At 36.2% G+C, this 20,210-nt stretch overlaps 1 protein-coding gene across 2 annotated transcripts in view; it reads right to left on the reverse strand.

Annotated features, from left to right (window-relative positions):
• Positions 1–20,210, reverse strand: part of UNC13C (unc-13 homolog C) — a 622,127-nt gene that overhangs the window by 91,817 nt on the left and 510,100 nt on the right. For both annotated transcript variants that reach the window (XM_061182103.1, XM_061182102.1), the window contains 2 exons: positions 14,668–14,745; positions 10,043–10,120 (listed from right to left, as the gene is read on the reverse strand). In XM_061182103.1, the coding sequence (XP_061038086.1) occupies positions 10,043–10,120; positions 14,668–14,745 (156 nt within the window). The remainder of the gene's footprint in view (positions 1–10,042; positions 10,121–14,667; positions 14,746–20,210) is intronic.

A 20,210-nucleotide genomic window follows, 5' to 3' on the forward strand; every position in this document is an offset into this window, starting at 1 on the left:
ACCCCACTTTCACCAATGGACAGATCATGCAAAAGGAGAATAAATAAGGAAACACAAGCTTTAAATGATACATAAAACAAGATGGACTTAATTGATATTTATAGGACATTCCATCCAAAAACAACAGAATACACTTTCTCCTCAAGTGCTCATGGAACATTCTCCAGGATAGATCATATCCTGGGTGACAAATGAAGCCTTGGTAAATTTAATAAAATTGAAATGGTATCAAGTATCTTTTCCAACCACAATGTTATGAGACTAGATATCAATTACAGGAAAAAATCTGTAAAAAATACAAACACATGAGGCTAAATATTACACTACTTAATAACCAAGAGCTCACTGAAGAAATCAAAGAGGAAATCAAAAAATACCAAGAAACAAATGACAATGAAAACATGACGACCCAAAACCTATGGGATGCAGCAAAAGCAGTTCTAAGATGGAAGTTTATAGTAATACAATCCTACCTCAAGAAACAAGAAACATCTCAAAGAAACAACCTAACCTTACACCTAAAGCAATTAGAGAAAGAAGAACAACCAAAAAAAACCCCCGAAGTTAGCAGAAGGAAAGAAATCATAAAGATCAGATCAGAAATAATTGAAAAAGAAATGAAGGAAATAATAGCAAAGATCAATAAAACTGAAAGCTGGTTCTTTGAGAAGATAAACAAAATTGATAAACCATTAGACAGACTCATCAGGAAAAAAAGGGAGAAGACTCAAATCAATAGAATTAGAAATAAAAAAGGAGAAGTAACAACTGACACTTCAGAAATACAAAGGATCATGAGAGATTACCACAAACAACTCTATGCCAATAAAATGGACAACCTGGAAGAAATGGACAAATTCTTAGAAATGCACAACCTTCTGAAACTGAACCAGGAAGAAACAGAAGATATAAAAGACCAACCACAGGCACTGAAACTGGGACTGTGATTAAAAATCTTCCAACAAACAAAAGCCCAGGAACAGATGGCTTCACAGGCGAATTCTATTAAACATTTAGAGAAGAGGTAACACCTATCCTTCTCAAACTCTTCCAAAGTACAGCAGAGGGAGAAACACTCCGAAACTCATTCTACGAGGCCACTGTCACCCTGATACCAAAACAAGACAAAGATGTCACAAAGAAAGAAAACTACAGGCCAGTATCACTGATGAACATAGATGCAAAAATCCTCAATAAAATACTAGCAAACAGAATCCAACAGCACATTAAAAGGATCATATGCCATGATCAAGTGGGGTTTATCCCAGGATTGCAAGGATTCTTCAATATACGCAAATCAATCAATGTGATACACCATATTAACAAATTAAAGGAGAAAACCCATATGAGCATCTCAATAGATGCAGAAAAAGCTTTCGACAAAATTCAACACCTTTTTTATGATACAAACCCTGCAGAAAGTAGGCATAGATGGAACGTACCTCAAAATAATAAAGGCCATATATGACAAACCCACAGCCAACATCGTTCTCAATGGTGAAAAACTGAAACCATTTTCTCTGAGATCAGAAATAAGAAAGGTTGTCCACTCTCCCCACTATTATTCAACATAGTTTTGGAAGTTTCAGCCACAGCAATCAGAGAAGAAAAAGAAATAAAAGGAATCCAAGTTGGCAAAGAAGAAGTAAAGCTGTCACTGTTTGCAGATGACATGATACTATACGTAGAGAATCCTAAACATGCTACCAGAAAACTACTAGAGCTAATCAATGAATTTGGTAAAGTAGCAGGATACAAAATTAATGCACAGAAAACTGTATTCCTATACACTAATGATGAAAAATCTGAAAGAGAAATTAAGGAAACACTCCCATTTACCATTGCAACAGAAAGATTAAATATCTAGGAATAAACATACCTAAGGAGACAAAAGAACTGTGTGCAGGAAACTATAAGACAGTGATGAAAGAAATTAAAGATGATACAAACAGATGGAGAGATATACCATGTTCTTGGATTGGAAGAATCAACATTGTGAAAATGACTATACTACCCAAAGCAATCTACAGATTCAATGCAATCCCTATCAAATGACCAATGACATTTTTCACAGAACTAGAACAAAAAATTTCACAATTTGTATGGAAACACTGAAGTGCCCGAATAGCAAAGCAATCTTGAGAAAGAAAAACGGAGCTGGAGGAATCAGGCTCCTGGACTTCAGACTATACTCCAAAGCTACAGCAATCAAAACAGTATAGTACTGGCAAAAAACCAGAAACAGAGATCATTGGAACAGGATAGAAAGCCCAGAGATAAACCCAGGCACATATGGTCACCTTAGTTTTGATAAAGGAGGCAAGAATATACAATGGAGAAAAGACAGCCTCTTCAATAAGTGGTGCTGGGAAAACTGGACAGCTACATGTAAAAGAATGAAATTAGAACATTCTCTAACACCATACACAAAAATAAACTCAAAATGGATTAAAGCCCTAAATGTAAGGACAGACATTATTAAACTCTTACAGGAAAACATAGGCAGAACACTCTATGAGATAAATCACAGCAAGATCCTTTTTGACTCACCTCTTAGAGAAATGGAAATAAAAACAAAAATAAACAAATGAGACCTAATGAAACTTAAAAACTTTTGCACAGCAAAGGAAACCATAAACAAGATGAAAAGACAACCCTCAGAATGGGAGATAATATTTGCAAATGAAGCAACTGACAAAGGATTGATCTCCAAAATTTATAAGCAGCTCATGTAGCTCAATATCAAAAAAACAAACAACCCAATCAAAAAAAGGGCAGAAGCCCTAAACAGACATTTCTTCAAAGAAGACATACAGATTGCCAACAAACACATGAAAGGATGCTCAACATCCCTAATCTTTAGAGTAATGCAAATCAAAACTAAAAAGAGGTATCACCTTACACCAGTCAGAATGGCCATCATCAAAAAATCTACAAATAATAAATGCTGGACAGGGTGTGGAGGAAAGGGAACCCACTTGCACTGTTGTTGGGAATGTAAATTGAGACAGCCACTATGGAGAACAGCATGGAGGTTCCTTAAAAAACTAAAAACAGAACTACCATACAACCCAGCAATCCCACTACTGGGCATATACCCTGAGAAAACCATAATTCAAAAAGAGTCATGTACCACAATGTTCACTGCAGCTCTATTAACAATAGCCAGGACATGGAAGCAACCTAAGTGTCCATAAACAGATGAATGGATAAAGAAGATGTGGCACATATATACAATGGAATATTACTCAGCCATAAAAAAAATGAAATTGAGTTATCTGTAGTGAGGTGGATGGACCTAGAGTCTGTCATACAGAGTGAAGTAAGTCAGAAAGAGAAAAACAAATACCGTATGCTAACACATATATATGGAATCTAAAAAAAATGGTTCTGAAGAACCTAGGGGCAGGACAGGAATAAACACGCAGATGTAGAGAATGGACTTGAGGACATGGGGAGGGGGAAGGGGAAGCTAGGACGAAGTGAGAGAGTGGCATGGACTTATATATACTACCAAATATAAAACAGCTAGTGTGAAGCAGCCGCATAGCACAGGGAGATCAGCTCGGTGTTTTGTGACCACCTAGATGGGTGGGATAGGGAGGGTGGGATAGGGAGGGTGGGAGGGAGACGCAAGAAAGAGGAGATATGGGGATATATGTATATGTATAGCTGATTCACTTTGTTATAAACAGAGACTAACACACCATTGTAAAGCAATTATACTCCAATAAAGATGTTAAAAAATTAATTAATTAATTAATTTTTTAAAAAGATGCGTGGTAGTACGGGAGTGAGCCTATGATCTCTGGGGAATGCTCTGGGGACTGACGTTAACAAGCAGCACCTCTCTGGGTTTGAATTTCATTTTGACATGCATCAGCCGCCCAGCAACCTCTCAGCCTCCAAGGGAGCACCTTTTCTTAATATCACCAGCTTAGCAGTTAGCTGAACTTTATGTGGTAGTAGTGCTAGATCCTTAATCATATTTATTAAATCGCCTCAATGCGATTTGCCCTTTTAGTCCTCATTATTCCCTTAATTTTCGATTAAGTCCAACTTATTAACTCTAGTTGCAGAGATGGTTAGGAGGAAAAAGAAATCAGGCAGTATCTTCATGCTGCCAAAATAAAGGGCCAGCACTTAAAACTTCAAGCATTCAGTCCTCTTTGTTATGTGCTGCCATGAAACTAGAAATAACTGCTTACTTTTACTGAATTCAGCCAAATACATCTCACCTTTGAGCTTTATTTACACAATAAGAGGCTAGAGGTTTGAGCTGATTCTTTGAATTATTGCGGGATAAGATATAACAATTACAACTCTCATTTGAAAGGTATTTTGAAGTTTAGAAATTGTCATGGGGGGGATCGTCACAACAAACCTTACCTCTTTAATTGTTCTGACTTCCCTAATACATTCAAAGTTCTTTGAGGGTGGGGTCTGCATCCTAGTAATTATTGTATCTCTGGTGTCTAGTAAAATTTACAGCTCATCATAGGTGCTCAGCAAATCAATAATTTGTTGAATGAATTAAGGAAGGAGTAAATTCTGTCTTCATGTTCAGCAAGCTCTAGTCTCTGTTTTTCTTGGGGTAGTCAGCACCGAGGGCAAGAGGTGCTTAAAGTTGTCCAGGCAGGGCAGGGAGCATTTGGCTTCTAAATATCTCTTTCACTGGGCCCAAAAGGGAACTCTGCTCTAACTGTTATTTTATAAGGCCTCCTTACTCCTTCTTATTTGCTCCTTGAGGACTAGAGCATTCATTAAAATTTTTTTCTATTCCCTGTATCAACACCTGCCCCCCTATAGAAAATATAAGTAGGCACCAGTAGACACTTCAATTAAATGGGAAGAATTTTGCAAATTGCTTTAGGAAATATTTTATAACTAAAAGGAAGACATAATGTGACTAGTTAAAAGTCTACTATCTAATGACATCTAATACATACTTTAATTATTTTATTTTGTAATTTATTTTGTATTTCTGAAAAAGAGAGAGAAATCACAGATGGCTTCTCATTAATGTATTAACTAGTGAGTTATATCTCTATTTACATTGAGAAAAGGTGAGACAGATCAGAAACCTGAACATAAAGCTTTTAACCTCTTTACAACTATTACACCTCTTTTAATAAGATTATATATAAAAATGCAAGTATAAAAGTCCAGAGTTTTAAAAATGCTGGATATTTGTATAAGACTGCAAATTAGCCACCTATATTTTGGGATTATTATATTCTTTAATCCAAATGCTTCCCTGTCTATTGCATGCTGTCTCAAGGTCCATTCAAACACATTAAATCCGATGTGCTCTCAAGATTCAAAACACATTAAGTAGGTGGGTTAGGAGTCAAGCACAGGTAAGGCAAAGGGGTATTCTGGGCCATTTCCCAATTACCTGGTTGCTATCCTAAAAGCAAAGAACAATAATTCTCAAAACGTCATCTCCTGACCAGTAGCATCAGCATCACATTGGAATTTGTTAGAAACGCAACTCATGCGGCCCAGCCTCAGACCTACTGAGCTGAATAGTCCAGGATGGAGTTCAGCAATGTGTGTTGTAATCAGCTCTCCAGGTGGTTCTCATACCTGCTAAAGTTCAGAAACTACCAGCATGAAGTATTAATACCCTTAAAGCAGGGATCTTCAACCCCTGTAGCCCAGAAATTATAACGTTGAAAGCGTATTGCTAAGTAAAATATGACAGAAGTTAATTTCTGTCCTCTCTGGTCAGAGGTTGCTCAGCTGAAGACCGAGTCTGTATGGCTAGTAAATTTTACAGTGAATTTCAATCAGCTACATGCATTCACTTTTGGGCAGTCAGATTCAGTTTCTAATTGACACATCAAATTCATCATTAAAAAATAAAAAGCAATATAGTATGCATCTCTGAAACAAAAGATAATTAAGTTGCTCATTAAAATATGTACATTTTTAGGATAGGTAGGGTTATGTTCCTGATTCCTGACCCTGTTCAGGAAAGTTTAACAAGGTGCAATGAGTCAAGAGATTCAATCCTTCTGGGACATATCAATAAAAATAACGTTACTATTATACCTGCTTCGTCTGTTTTGTGGTCAGCAGAATGAGAAATTTTAGCTAAGAAAATACTCCCCCTTCCCGTTTCCCCCAAATGTCTTAATGGCTAACCTCTAGAATTTGAAGTACAGTCAGTAGAATAGCGGGCCTATGGATAACTATAGATTCTACCATTCAAGATGATTTTACCATCCCAATATTGTGAAGGAGCAGTGCATCCTCTGCTTACACAGCACAGTCATAATTCTTCTAAGTCAATCACTACAACGCAAGTTCATAACCAATATCTTATGACTTTCTGAAAAGAAAGTAAATTTTGAATTATCTGATTTTCTTTTTCATGTACTTGTAAAAATTAGATTGCAGATCAAGCAACTACAACAAAGTCCCTTCTGTAGACTGTAGCAATGTTTTTATGAAAAAATGAATATAGACTAAGTATTTATTTGCAGTTGATATGTGCTGAGTTATACTCATGAAATAATCAAGCTATTAAAATGATATAAACCAAAATATATCTGTTTTACTTTTGAGCTACTATAGGATGATAAAACAATCATTAACCAATACATGAAAATTATTACCTAGCATTCTGATGATTGTTTTGCTGTTACTATGTTACAGAGGGACAAGTAATACCATCTGGGAACTGTGGTATAAGTAATTTAACTTCTAGCTCAAGTCAGTCCATAGCACAGTTTGGTTATTTTTTCTGTTTTACTATAGTGATTCCTAAAACTGTATGAACATAAAAAATCACCAGGATGCTCTTTAAAAAACAGACCCTGGACCTCATTCCTAAAGGCTACTTTTGCTTCATAGTTTGTGACTTTTTTTAATTCTTATTTTCTAGAATAATCAGAGAGTTAAGCTAAAACATGCTCTTAATTTGTACGCAGGGAAATGTGTTGGAAAGAGACTATAGGAGAAGAAATACAGTGGTTTGCTTTTCTCTTTTGATTCTTTTTTCTAAATAGGGCATTGGTAAAGAATGTGCCTCCAGGGCCCACAGGCAACCGTGTGTGCATTTAACAGGGACTACTCAAGTGGCTGTTTTTGGAGCTACTGTCAACGGCATCACCCCCAAGACTGTCACAGCGTTAGGCAATGTTTCCATCTTGGACTCCACACAGAGAGTGAATAAAAAAAGGTTTTAAACACTTTTTCTGTTTCCAGAGGGAAAAGAGATTGATCCTGCAAAGAAAGAGCAGCTGCCCCAACAGTGGTTGGGTCAAAGCAGCAGAGAGCTGCAGCATCATGCAACCAGGCCTGTAAGCGGCCAGCACTTTGCAGATGGTCTGAGAGGCCAGCCACGTTATTGTTAGAAGCCATCTAATGGACACGTGGCATCAAAAACTATTTTGAGCATATGCACAAGCGATCATTAGCTAATTAGGTTTCTGTAGCAAGAAGTGCACATCCCAGCACTGATGGCGGGGCACAAAATAATAAGAAACTACTAAAAGAAGGATAAAATCTAGTTTAGAAAATTTTCCTTAGCAATAGCAGTCAAGGTTTTATAACTAGTTCCACTGTGAGGAAACAACTGGGAATTGGTAATAGTACAAACACATTGTATTATCATTAAAGACCACTGAACATGTTCATATTAAGTTCTGTATATACTTTTCCTATCAAAGAGTGAATTTGTTTTTCTCAGTAAAATCCTTTTTCATCTTTATGAAAGGCCCAAGTTAAGGAACCCATTTAAATACCGCCATATAGATAACTACAATGGATGGGCTCTGCCTATTATTTTGAGATTCTGGAGGCTGAGTGTAGCAATCAGCAGCTCTAACATCATTCTGTATTAATAAAGATTATTTCCGTCTGGGAGGCTGTCTGTTACACTCAGACTTGGGTTTAAGTCAAGCTCCTTCCTGACATTTCTTCAATCCCTATGTAGTACTGACAGGGCCTGCCTAAAGCTTTTTCTTAGCTACAAAAGACAAGATGAAAATGGAAAAGAATAAGAGAAAAGAAACAGCATAGAAAGGGAGACAGGAGAACATAAAAAGAGGGTAAAGAGAGGGAGGGGAGGAAAAAAAATATTTAAATGTAGGAAAAGAAAGGAGCTAGGGTCAATGCTGTCGCTCTAACAAATTCCATCTTGAGAAGCTAGACATTCGTTTCATTTGTTTAATTGATTTTCCCTTGAAATTAGGTATGAGGAGTTTAAATTAGCAATTGGCATGGAAAGAGTTATAAAGGGAGAAGGCATCCAGCTCAGCACATCTTCCATCATTTTCTCCAGTAAAGAAGAGTTCTGTGATGTAGCCATAGGTTTGCAGCTCAATTTATCATGAGAAAACCTGTACATTTCAAACTGGCAGTTTTATCTGAAACAAGCAGTCAATTTTGGTTGGTGAACAAACCACCGCATAGCTTTTTTGGTTAGCAGGTGGCTTGGCCCACACAGTTTCCTTTAAATACAGGCATGATTTGGTTAACACTCAACTCAGCAATATATCGCTCACATTAGAGTTCAACCACAAAATAGTAATGACATAGTATAGCATTAGGAGAAATTTCTGGAAATGTGGCATTTCAAATACAACTCTATCTTCAAATGGTTTGTGGTCTTTAAAGTTCACTAAAAGGAGATAGAATTTCCCGCAAGAAATCAGTAATTTCTTCACTACTGTTCAAGACAGTAAGTGGCCTTAAAGTCTGAATATAAAACATCACTAAAATTAAAAAGGGAATCTCCAGTTATGATCTCCAATTGCTTGTGCTTACCTAATTCAGCAAAAGAATTCTAAAAATGAGATCGACGCCCTCAAACTGTGCAAAAACCATTAACGCACTTTGGGGAACGAAGCCTTATTTCATACAAACTAGACTGAGACAGCAATAGCAGCACAGTTCAGAAAAGTTCATTTTTGAAGTTTTGCACCTTCACCCATGTATCCTAGTGCTTCTCATTTGTAGGATGCTAAATAGCAAGTTCATTTTTCAAAAGACAGACTTGAGAATAATAAAAAAGACATCGGGGGAAAAATGTATAAACGTCTCTTGGGTTAAAAGAAACATCATGTGTGAAGAGGTCCATCTTAAAAGAAGCATTTTCAGCCTTACCAATTTAGAAATGAATGGGATCTTGGCTTTGAAATCGAACCTAGCTTTACATACGTCTTGCGTACTTACCACAATAATTAGGAACAGTGTAAATAAAACCTTAAACAGAAATATCCCTTCAGCCTAGCCACCCTTGGGATTGTTTTATGGAGGGGGTGGCGGTGGGAGAATGACAGCTGCATGACCTTCCCTTGCAGCACTGTCTCCAGTCCTCAATTCCCCAGATGCTCATGTCGGTTTGGAAATACTGCAGCAGCTCAAGGCAGGTGCCCAGTTAGTATTTCACAGTCTGCCTGATCCAAACAAGCAAATGAGAACAAGTAGGAAGTGCAATCATCTTTGAGTTTGGAGGGGAAACAGTCATAAGACGCTTACTATCACAAACCTCATAAAAGAATCTTTCTCCTTCCTTCTTCCGCTCATGGAATTGCAGGTCAGAGATGTTAGACAAAGACACAACACATTACAGGCACTACACAACACAGTTTTGACAGACTTTTGAGATGTGAAAAATAAACCAGCGATACATCAAGAACCAGTAGTGCCACAAAGCACACTGCAGAAGAAAATTGACATCAAGTTGACATTGTGCAGTATGGTAAAAGACATCTGCAACTGTGAAACTTTACATATCATTAGCATATACAAAAATATATTTAATAGTGTATATATGACTATATATACACATTACAAAAGGCTATTGACCATCTCCCTCCTCCTATTCACACTTCCGATGTATTTACTGAAGTATTCTATTGTGGAGTAATGATCACCTTAGCTGTTAATGGTATTTTAGATTGTTAGCATTTCCTGTTCTTTAGCTAAGCCATGTAAAAACTTGATTATGTCACTCTCCATAGCAAAGAGATATGCTGCTAATGATCTCTGAGATATTTGGCAAGTGCAGGCACAAAAACATACCCACCTCTTTTCCTCCCATGGATTCAAACATTTTTTCCAGCTGAACCCGCAATTGTTGAATATTGTTCATCAATATACAGGGCTTTAAATAAAGCAAACAAAACAAAAAATACATTAAATTATTGAATGAGTTTACCTTCAATGTGATAGTATACAACTATCATCTAAGTTCAATTCTATTTGGCAAATAGAATATTATGCTATTTTAAGATTATACTTTTTAACAGTTAAGAATAGAAGAGAGAAAATATGACCACTTTGGGGAATGAAATTTAATAATATACTTAGACAATAAACCATTTGAGACCTATTACTAGAGTTTATTTTATTCTTAGCATTGTGGCATTTTGTACTTCAAAATTAACCAAATTCAGTTTAGTTTTTTTAAGATTTACTTTAAGAAAAACAAACTAGTTTAAACTATTCTATTATTTCACTGTTTCAAAAGCTAAAACACCATCTGAATTTCAGAAATGCAAAAAAAAAAAAAAAAATACCCCAAAAAACCTTTAATAAATTCTGGCTATCGATAAAGGCCACCCCTTGGTATTCAAGGCCCTTAGTTATACAGCTCCAAACCATGCTTTTCTTCTCCTCTCCCTCTACTGTATTATGATGAACTCTCAACTCCAAGAGGCTTGCTTCCCACCTCTCCAACACCTGTGCTTTCCAGACTCTGTGGCTCGGCTTAGCATGTAGGCCCTTCACTTGAACTTCTACACCTATTTCAGTCATATCCATCATTCAGGTTAGGGCCTTTGTTTTCCCAGATTGTATCTCTTTTGTCACTCACTTGACATTTGTTTTATTTAACTTCACGTTTGAGTTGCTTTTGACTGTCTTGCCAGCTGATCTTAAATGCACTGTACGTGCCTCTGTGTCTTTTTCTGCTTTTTCTTACAGAGTACTGCACGGAGCCTCACACATAATACATGCTTTAAAAATGTCCCTTGACTTGTTTCCAAGGAGGCAGAAATATAACAATCACATAAAGATGTAAAGCTTTCTGACAGGACTAGATGTGTCCTCAGAATAGTAGAAATTAATTTATAATGGAATTGAGAATAGTTATGGAATAATTTAATATTTGCTACATACTGATTCTGAAGAGCCAGCATATCAAGGGAAGAAAAGAGTGAAAGAAAGGAAAATGGATATGCCTTCCAAGGTGCTGGGAAATGAGCCAATAATGAATCAGAGAGAGGCCTGCAAAGGACTTCCAGGACATCAGAGAGGTGTGAGTGCCCATCAGTGGAAAGATTTTATTATTGTTTTAACCACATTACTGACCTTTGAAAAACTTTCTATTTGACTCTTAAAGTGACCACATCCTAACTTCAATTTACAAAAACAATTTAGAACTTCTACTCTCTTAATTCCAGGCACTTAAATATTTTCTTTTTTTTAACACAGAGATTTATCTCCTATAGATTTTGTTCAGTAAGCTGAACCACAATGTTCTACAAATGATTCAGATTGCCAGCTGTGATGGAGAGCCACTGGATCCAGGCCTAATCCTTTCCGTGGCATGTATGATCAGATTTTCAGGGTTTCCGCATCTTGACCCAATGTCAACAAACTGAACCAACAGGGCTTTTTCCATTAGGGTATAGGGCCATTGGGGTTTTTTCTTTTTCATTGCAGAGGGGAAAGAACTAAGGAAGAGCATGACTCAATGAGAAGCAGGAAGACTACATGGGTAAAGGTGTTATCACCCTGCTTTTCATGGGTCTAAGTTAGCTGGGTAGTCTCTTTTATGATTATTTGATATTAGCATTCAAGCTTATCTCTTTTGACACATGTAATAGTACTTTAGTTCCAGCTTTACAAATTAAACCAACCTCCAAGCCTTCTTAACATAATAATTTCTGATGGAAAAGAGCTACTAAGAAGCCAAATGAACAAAGACACTTGGGCTCACTTGGCATGGATTGCCACTGACCTGGGTAAGGCTACATATAAAAAAAGAGATGCAGTTATCCAGAGGGAGATAAAAATAAATATGAGACTTTCCTCTTTGATTAAGCTTCCCCTGACCTTGACATGTTCAAATTTCAATTTTATTGAATCAATTTATCAAATCAGTACTGAGAATTGAATTACACAACTCTACCTTAAACCTAATCGGGGAACAGCTTTTACTTTAAAGACTTCAGTAGTAAATGAAAAACAAACAAGCAGAGACAACTAAAAATACCCACAGGAAAGGGAACATTAATCTAATTTAGAAGCATCATTTGTTGATGAGTTTAGTTAGATAAAAATAACCTATGTTTGAAGTTAATTTTTAATCTTTGTATATTTTGGCTTTTCCCCTAAAAATGTCATAATGTATTTCATTTGCTCTAAACCTGGAACAAAGTTAGGAACCTAAAGTACAATGAATATAAAAGTTAGATTTGTTCAGACTATGGCCATTTCTACATGACCCAAATATATTTTTTTTACCAAAGTATAGTTGATGGACAATATAAGTTACAGGTGTACAGTATAGTGATTCCCAATTTTAAAAGGTTATACTCTATTATAGTTATTATAAAATATTGGCTACATTCCCCATGTTTACAATATTTCCTGTAGCTTATTTTATACATAATAGTTTGTAACTCTTAATTCCCTACCCCTATATTGCCCCCTCTCCCTTCCCTCTCCCCACTCATAACCACTAGTTTGTTTTCTATATCTGTGAGTCGGCTTCATTTTGGTTATCTTCACTAGTTCGTTGTATTTTTTTAGATTCCACTAAATTATGTTTTTGAGTTGAAAAAGATTTAAAAAATAAATCAAGCATTTCTGATTTAGATAATGTTGCTTTGCTATAATGTGGAGTGTGGAAGAATGGATTGAAAACTTTTGACCCATTCCAAATTTAAAATGTCACAGAAGAAAAAAAAAATTCTGTCACAGATATTTTGTTTAACTGTCATCTATAATTCTGACCCCTGGGAAAGCAAGTGTTATGGTCATCTCTTAGAAGATGTCTCTCTTTAAAAGTTTCTAGTGCAATTTGCAGATGAAATGGGAATATTGTCATATATATACAGAGAAAATAAAAAATAATAATGTTTCAATGTTCTTGATATTTAAAGAAATCTGTAACAACAGTGATATGTACACACACAAATGTACAAAAGCACTTCTTCAATTTATCTCAGCTGAAAGCTTAAACTAAGCAGCTAACTGATATCCTTTCATGGAAAAGCTAAAATGATACTTGGCATTTGAATGAGAGTCTAAGACTGGTCAAGATATCAGTAATTAGGAAAGAAAAGCATTGAGGAAGGAAAAGTAAGTTCCTGTGTTATAATATTTCAATGACTTTTTTAAAATTTGATTTTGAAAAGTATAAAATATAAAGGAAAAATACAGAGAATAATACAATAAATGCTGATTTATAATTTTTCTCCTTTAAAAAATAAAATATACTATAAATGTTAAAACATAAAGTAGAAGTCTGCAGGGGCCTTTTAAGGCTACTTTTCCTTTCTGGATGACAGGAATTAGCCTTGATAATTCATAGCCACCTTTCAAAATCTTCAGTTTGGCTGTCCTAGTAAATCAGAATCTTTTCTGAAATTATCTGTCACTGTTTTGATTTTCGATATAATACTTTACAAATGTATTATAAATTTCATTGCAGCTATATGCTTTCAATAAATAAATACTCTATCTTGCCTATTAGAGTATTTATAATCAATGGCAATTAGAAATCACTGCTGAGATACCTGGGAGTTTCAGTAAAATTTCTGGGTAGCATTTTCCTTTAAGGAAAAGAAGCATCTTCTGGGACCCTCAAGAACCATTAGGACTGACTTATCTTAATGAGCTGTCAGCAAGAGGTCAAGGAGGTTTCAGCAAGAATTCTCTTTAAGACTTGCCTGATAGTGGGAACTGATTTTTTGAGGGAGAAAAAAACACCCTGATTTTTGTCTTGAAAAATCTAGTACTGACTTTTAAAATATTTTTTCAGTGTTTTAAAAAAAAATCCTATAATGTTACTGACAGATTTCTCCTAAAATTATATATGGTGCATAGAAAGATTTTACCCTCTACCATAAAGTAACACTGATTATGTTCTAAATTAGTTTATCTTACTTCTCCTTATTCCTTTTATTAAGCTGCAATACTGGCTTAGATTTTATCAATGTTTTCTCCATCATCCCCAAAATAAAAGGCTAAGTTAATAATTCAGAGTATAAATTAGCATCACTCCTTACATTAACCATCCTTTTCAATTTATTTGAAAACTGAAAGGCTAAATTATACTCATTTTGGTATTGGTGCCAAAACTACACTAGTTGGTATTAACAATAAACCACTTTTTAACTCCTAGGTCCCAGCTCCAGTGTTTACAATGATGAGGGTTTTCAGCTGTTTATATGAGTCTTATTCCTTATCATCATGGAAAACCACAAGCTGGCTGGCATTGAGATGCTCTCAACCTTCCTTTGAATTCTATCTTGTACCAGTTCAGGACTACTAGGAAATTTTCGAACAATTTCTTGAGATCCCTATTTTCTATCATCCTGTATGAAAACAGAAAGAAAACAACTTCCTTTGCTTACTTATTAGTTTGAAGAAGTGGTTCTCAACTGAGGAATACTTGAAAGTAGAGACATTTTTACTTACCACCTTTTCCTTATCACAGTATGAACTGAAATCACTCGATACAATTGCAGCATACTGAAGCAGAACTTTATTGATGGTCTAGGAAAAAAACATTGTGAAATGTATCCAGGTAAGTAAAGACCTATATGTATGTATATACAGATATATGTATCTATCTACACACACACACACACACACACACAATCCAGGTTATGTTAACTGGGAAAACTTTTCAAATGTCATTTTCAGCTGAACAAAGGCCATAAGTAGTGATGAAATCTACACCCTTGCCAAAAGAAGGATCTCAATTAAACTATTATATTTAGATGACAATTTGTAATATTTCCGAGTACATTTGGAAGATATTCCACATGCATCCATTCCATTTTAATACAACCAGCTCCATCACAAAATTCTTTATTTCTAACTTATCTAAATACTCAGAAGGTATACTGTTTGGTGGTAACCTCCTCTACGCTTGGATACTTATTACCTAATGCCCCCTAATGATTTTTCTTTTCCTGAATGAATGACACTTCATGCTTTCATCATCTCTCATGGTTTCTAGTTCCCATCCTCTCCCCCTCCACCCCTAACACACACACACACAAACACACACACACACACACACACACACACCCCTACCATGACAAAATTCCTTGTGGTGGTTATTTTTTCAACTTTCTGCAATGTTCCTAAATACCTCATTATGAGAGGGGGGGGTCAGAACATTCCCATATATGTCACTTAGCAATGAATATTTTCAGTAATTTTCTATGATAAGGAGCCTTACTAATAACAAAGACCACCTCTTAAGACCTAAACTTCAGCTTTTGTTGCATCACACTATCTCAATACATTTACCTTTAATTAGTAAGTTATTTATTGGTGCAATATTTGCTAAAAATATTGCCTAATCCTTCCCCTCTTTCTGTCTTTTCCATCTTAATTCCAAATTTTCCTTCTCCATCTAATAACTCTTTCTGAGCCTAAGGATGCCCTCTGCTTCCATTAACTATGCAAAATAAGGGAAAATGAACAAACTTTGTTACATTTTATTTCAACTACTTAAAGAGATATTGATGAGTTTGCACCCTACTGCTGTTACTTACAGAGCTTGAATTATCATAAGTCCAATGTGGACATGATTTTCTTAGACGAGAGAAAGCAACAAGAGCAGTAGATACAGACCATCTCTTTCCATAGAAAAGCAAAGACAAAAAAGATTTTATTTTTTGTATAACTTATTTGTCTGAATTTTCTTTGTGGCTCAAAATCAACTTGGGGAGACAGTCCAAGGAATTAAGCTAAAAGAGAGATGTTTAATTTACAAAGCTGAATTCACCGAATGTGACTATGAACTCGTTTTATAGACTTTAAAAATCACAATGAAAACCTGAAACCTGAAATTAGGGATAAGAGAAAATCCATAGTTTGTGGAAGTATGAGGTAAAATGATAATATGCATCAATTTAAATGGAAGACTGGCTTTGGAAAATATAACATCTTATCAAGCAGCAGACCAATAAACCTAGGAAAACAGGTGGTGGATCAGACTAAAGTATCTTCCAAATGCACCTGTTCAAAACTTATTTTAGATGTAATGTTGAAAATTACTTTGGGACTTACCTAATGAGTGCTGATTTACTTATACATGTGAACGCTACTCTCAATTTACAGGTTCTTATGATAGTGTAAACTGCAGGAATCATTTCACTATATTGCAAGAACAAAAACCAACAGAAGCCTGATTTTAGGAGCTTGTTGCAACTCAGACTATCACTTGTTCAAGATTTAGTTTGGGCCGGGGAATCCAGACATCCATTTCTGATTATTCTTAAGGTCTTCCCATGGTCTAATTCTTGCCTCTACTTCACAGGAAAAACCTAGTCCCTTGAATTCCTGCTGGGAGGAAACTGATCCCACGATCTTGCATCCACTAGCCTACAAATGCCAGTGGTTAGCAAGTCAGGATAGGTTGCATTGAAGGAAAAGGGCTCAGCCATGTAGGATGTAGTTTAAGGCCTTCTGCCCATAAGAGTTGTCAGTACACTGGCTATAACAACATCCATTTCTTTGTGAGCATACAAAGTACACCTGAATGAAAGTGTTCATGTACATTTCAGGGGCAACCTCGATTTCATTCTAATTTATTCAACAAAGCAAAATCACTACTAGATATTAGTTCTTTAATTAATACTGGTGAGTACAGTTGAACCTTGAACAACCAAGGGGTTAGGGGCGCTGACCTTCCGCACAGTGGAAAATCTACTTATAACTTATAGTCAGCCTTCCATATCTGTAGTTCTTTCATATCTCCGAATTCAACCAACCACAGATCATGTAGGACTGTAGTATTCACTATTTAAAAACTGTGGACCCCCATAGTTCAAACCCATGTTGTTCAAGGGTCATCTGTAGTTAGTTAAGACATGTCTACTTTAGGCATGTCTCCAACAGTATCATAACCATCACCTGGGAACTTGGCGGAAATCTAAATTCCCTGATCCAGTCCCAGATCTACTGAGGCAGCAATTCTGGGGTTGGGTCCCAGCAATTTATGTTTTAACAAGCCTCCAAGTGGTAGTGGTACAAGCTGAAGTTTGAGAACCATTGTCCTACCTAATGCACAACAGGGTGGAGATAACTCTTCAGAGAGAACCAGTTGATGGAAGGGGTACCTAGGAAGGCCTGGAAGGTAGGATTTCTGAGTGTGTGAACTTAGGTCATGATTTTCTTTTTGGTGGACTGTTGGGCTTCAGCAGTGGGGATAGTATAGAGAGAAAGACAGAGAGAGGCAACAGATAGCCTAGTAGGGGAAGTTTGCATCATGTTCTATGGTAAAATACAGTTTTTATGACGAGATAGTCATGAGATGTAGATAATTCCTTTACGAATACAGCAAAGGAACTACCATTGAAAAAGCCCCAGATTAAATAAGATGAAATTCTAATAGGATTCTGGCAGTGAAGCAAGGGATTCTGCTGTATTTAAAGAATCAGATAGGATGACTAAAGTATCTCCCAGCTTCAATCTGCTCTGATTTGACATGCAGCTTCTGGTACTATTGAGCTGGGATGGCCATCAATTACTCAAACAAAGCCATTATGGTCTCCCCTAAGCTAATGCCACACTAGTAGAAGTAGGCTAAATATCCTGTCAGTACTACTGGTCGGTACATCTAGGGGTATTACTCTTACAATCAGGAAGACAAGAACCCTGGTCCAAATCCATCTTTGCAGTCACATTTTATGCATGGAGCTTTACAGTATTAGAGCAACACAGAGGACAAGAAGACTGCAGTATTTGTTAAGTGACATTAGTAATGTCACTTCAGTGCTTTATATGCTGTATTTTAATGCAACCAACATAAGATAGAATCCCCTACAGATGCCTAGGTTTGGTCTAAAGGGTAAAAATAAATGGTGAGATTCTGCTCTCCAAGTTACTAATTGATTTCTGATGACACTGGAATGTGAAGGTAGTATAGCTTGGTGGTTGAAAGCATTCCATTCATACCATTTCTAGTCTTGTTTGAATTATTTAAAGTTTCTGAGCTTGTTTTGTCATTTGAAAAATTAGGAAAAATAATTGTATCTATCTCTTAAGAGATGAGATATATAGATATATATATATATATCTTGTATATATAAAATGATTACCACATAGTGGTACTCAATGAATTATAATTATTATTTTTTAAAATTAGGATTATGTTCCCAGAGAACAAGGAATATGTGGGTCTCATTCACCATAGTATGGCCAACTTGGAGCCAGGAGTCAATATTTGTTGATTTGTTTTTAAGTAGTACTGAAGATACCGTTACTTCATATTTCTCGGTTTTAAATTAAACTACCCATACTTGTCAAGAGCAGCCGTACAGCCATAGGAATTTTCACTACTCATGTGCCCATTTTACCACTCATCACGGCTCCTAAATGTACCAGCTATGAAATTTGAAGCATTTGTTTGATGCCTTATTCAGTCTTACGTAGTAAGAGTGAATCATCTTACTTTAAGATCCATTAAAAAAAAAAGTGAAACATCCCTTTAAGATCCATTTCAAAATGCTAGCTAAAGTGTCCTCTAAAGTGCCTGCAGATATCATTAATGTGTCTTCTCTCCAGGGAATGGTTTAAATCAGTCAAAGCCCCAGAAAGATAATATGATTTCAGTATCTTTTGATACAAGGATCCCAATCCTAAGAAGGATAGGGTTTTCAAGACTGATGGTCACATCTGATGAAATAAAACAAACTCCAGTAATCTAAAGTTACTGTGAAATAGCTAATTATATTAACTACAAAGGGCTATTTTTATTTTTATGATTTTCGATTCTAATAACATAGAATTTATTTTTCAACGAAGGTTGCCAATTTCTACTTTCCCAGAAAATGTTTTTCATTCCTTGTGATAATTCATCTCCTTGTGATAATAACTGATTAGTATTGAATGCCCATGGATTAAAAATGCTTTACTTCACTGAAGTTATTTTACTGTGCCAATAAAAGCTCACATTTCCTCAGTGACACATGGAGCCTAATTCTTTTCTTCTTGCTTCAGAGAGTCCCAGTTAGGCTTTCCTGCTACTCCTACTCAGTGCTTCCGTGTCTCCACCTTACATAACCTGCTACCTGACTACTCTGAGGGTGAATTCCAGTTACTTTTGCAATATGTGCAATTATGACAGTATGTTACTAAATATATTAACTCTGAGATTATGAAATTCTCATCTGAATCTGCTTCTACTACAGAGTTCCAGGAATAGCATGTAACACAGTTTTAAAAACACTATCCTTAATGACCCTGTTTCATTGTTTTCTTGTCAGTCACCCAAAACACAGCTGCTAGTCAAGAAAAGACTTCGAGAATTTTTTAGAATAATTTTCCTGCAGAATTCACTGCAGATTTCCCCATTATGGGAAATTGGAATCAGCTGCTACCAAGAAAGTCTCAATAAATGATTTTTAGCTATTATTACCCTCTTTAAAAGTGCGAGGTTACTTTAGTCTTCCTAGTAAACAGATATAAAGACTGGAGTTCAAAATATCTCATGGCAGATAAATATTTTAATACAGTTTAGGCTGACAGCTTGTCTGCCTAAAAGCCTTCATTGGCTCCTCATTTTCTACTAAAGAAGTTCAGCCACTTTGCCAGTTCTTTACGACTCTTTACAATGCAGGTCTAATTCCAACTGTAGCTCCACAGCACTCTATGAATCCTATTCTCTTTCTTCAGTGGGACCTCTCAGGCTAGAACTCCTGAGTCACAGAATGGTGAAGGACAACAAAGATTCTCTCTTGACCAAACTCTACCCAGGTTCTTCCGAGTCCTCTCCCCTACTAGGCCTCAACCTTGGCCTATAAAGACTTGAACAAAACAGTAGCATAGTTTCTAACAGCTCAAGGCCACACCCCTGGGATGATTCTACATGCCCAGAAAGTGCCTGCCTGAGAAAACGCAAGGCTGCCAAAAGATTTGCCACTTGTTCCAGCCAACATCTGAAGATAGGGCCTCCAGCCTCTGCGGGAGGGTAGGAGGCTAACTTCGATAAGCACCAGTTA

Source organism: Eubalaena glacialis, chromosome 2, assembly GCF_028564815.1.
Source record: "Eubalaena glacialis isolate mEubGla1 chromosome 2, mEubGla1.1.hap2.+ XY, whole genome shotgun sequence".
Lineage (NCBI taxonomy): Eukaryota > Metazoa > Chordata > Mammalia > Artiodactyla > Balaenidae > Eubalaena > Eubalaena glacialis.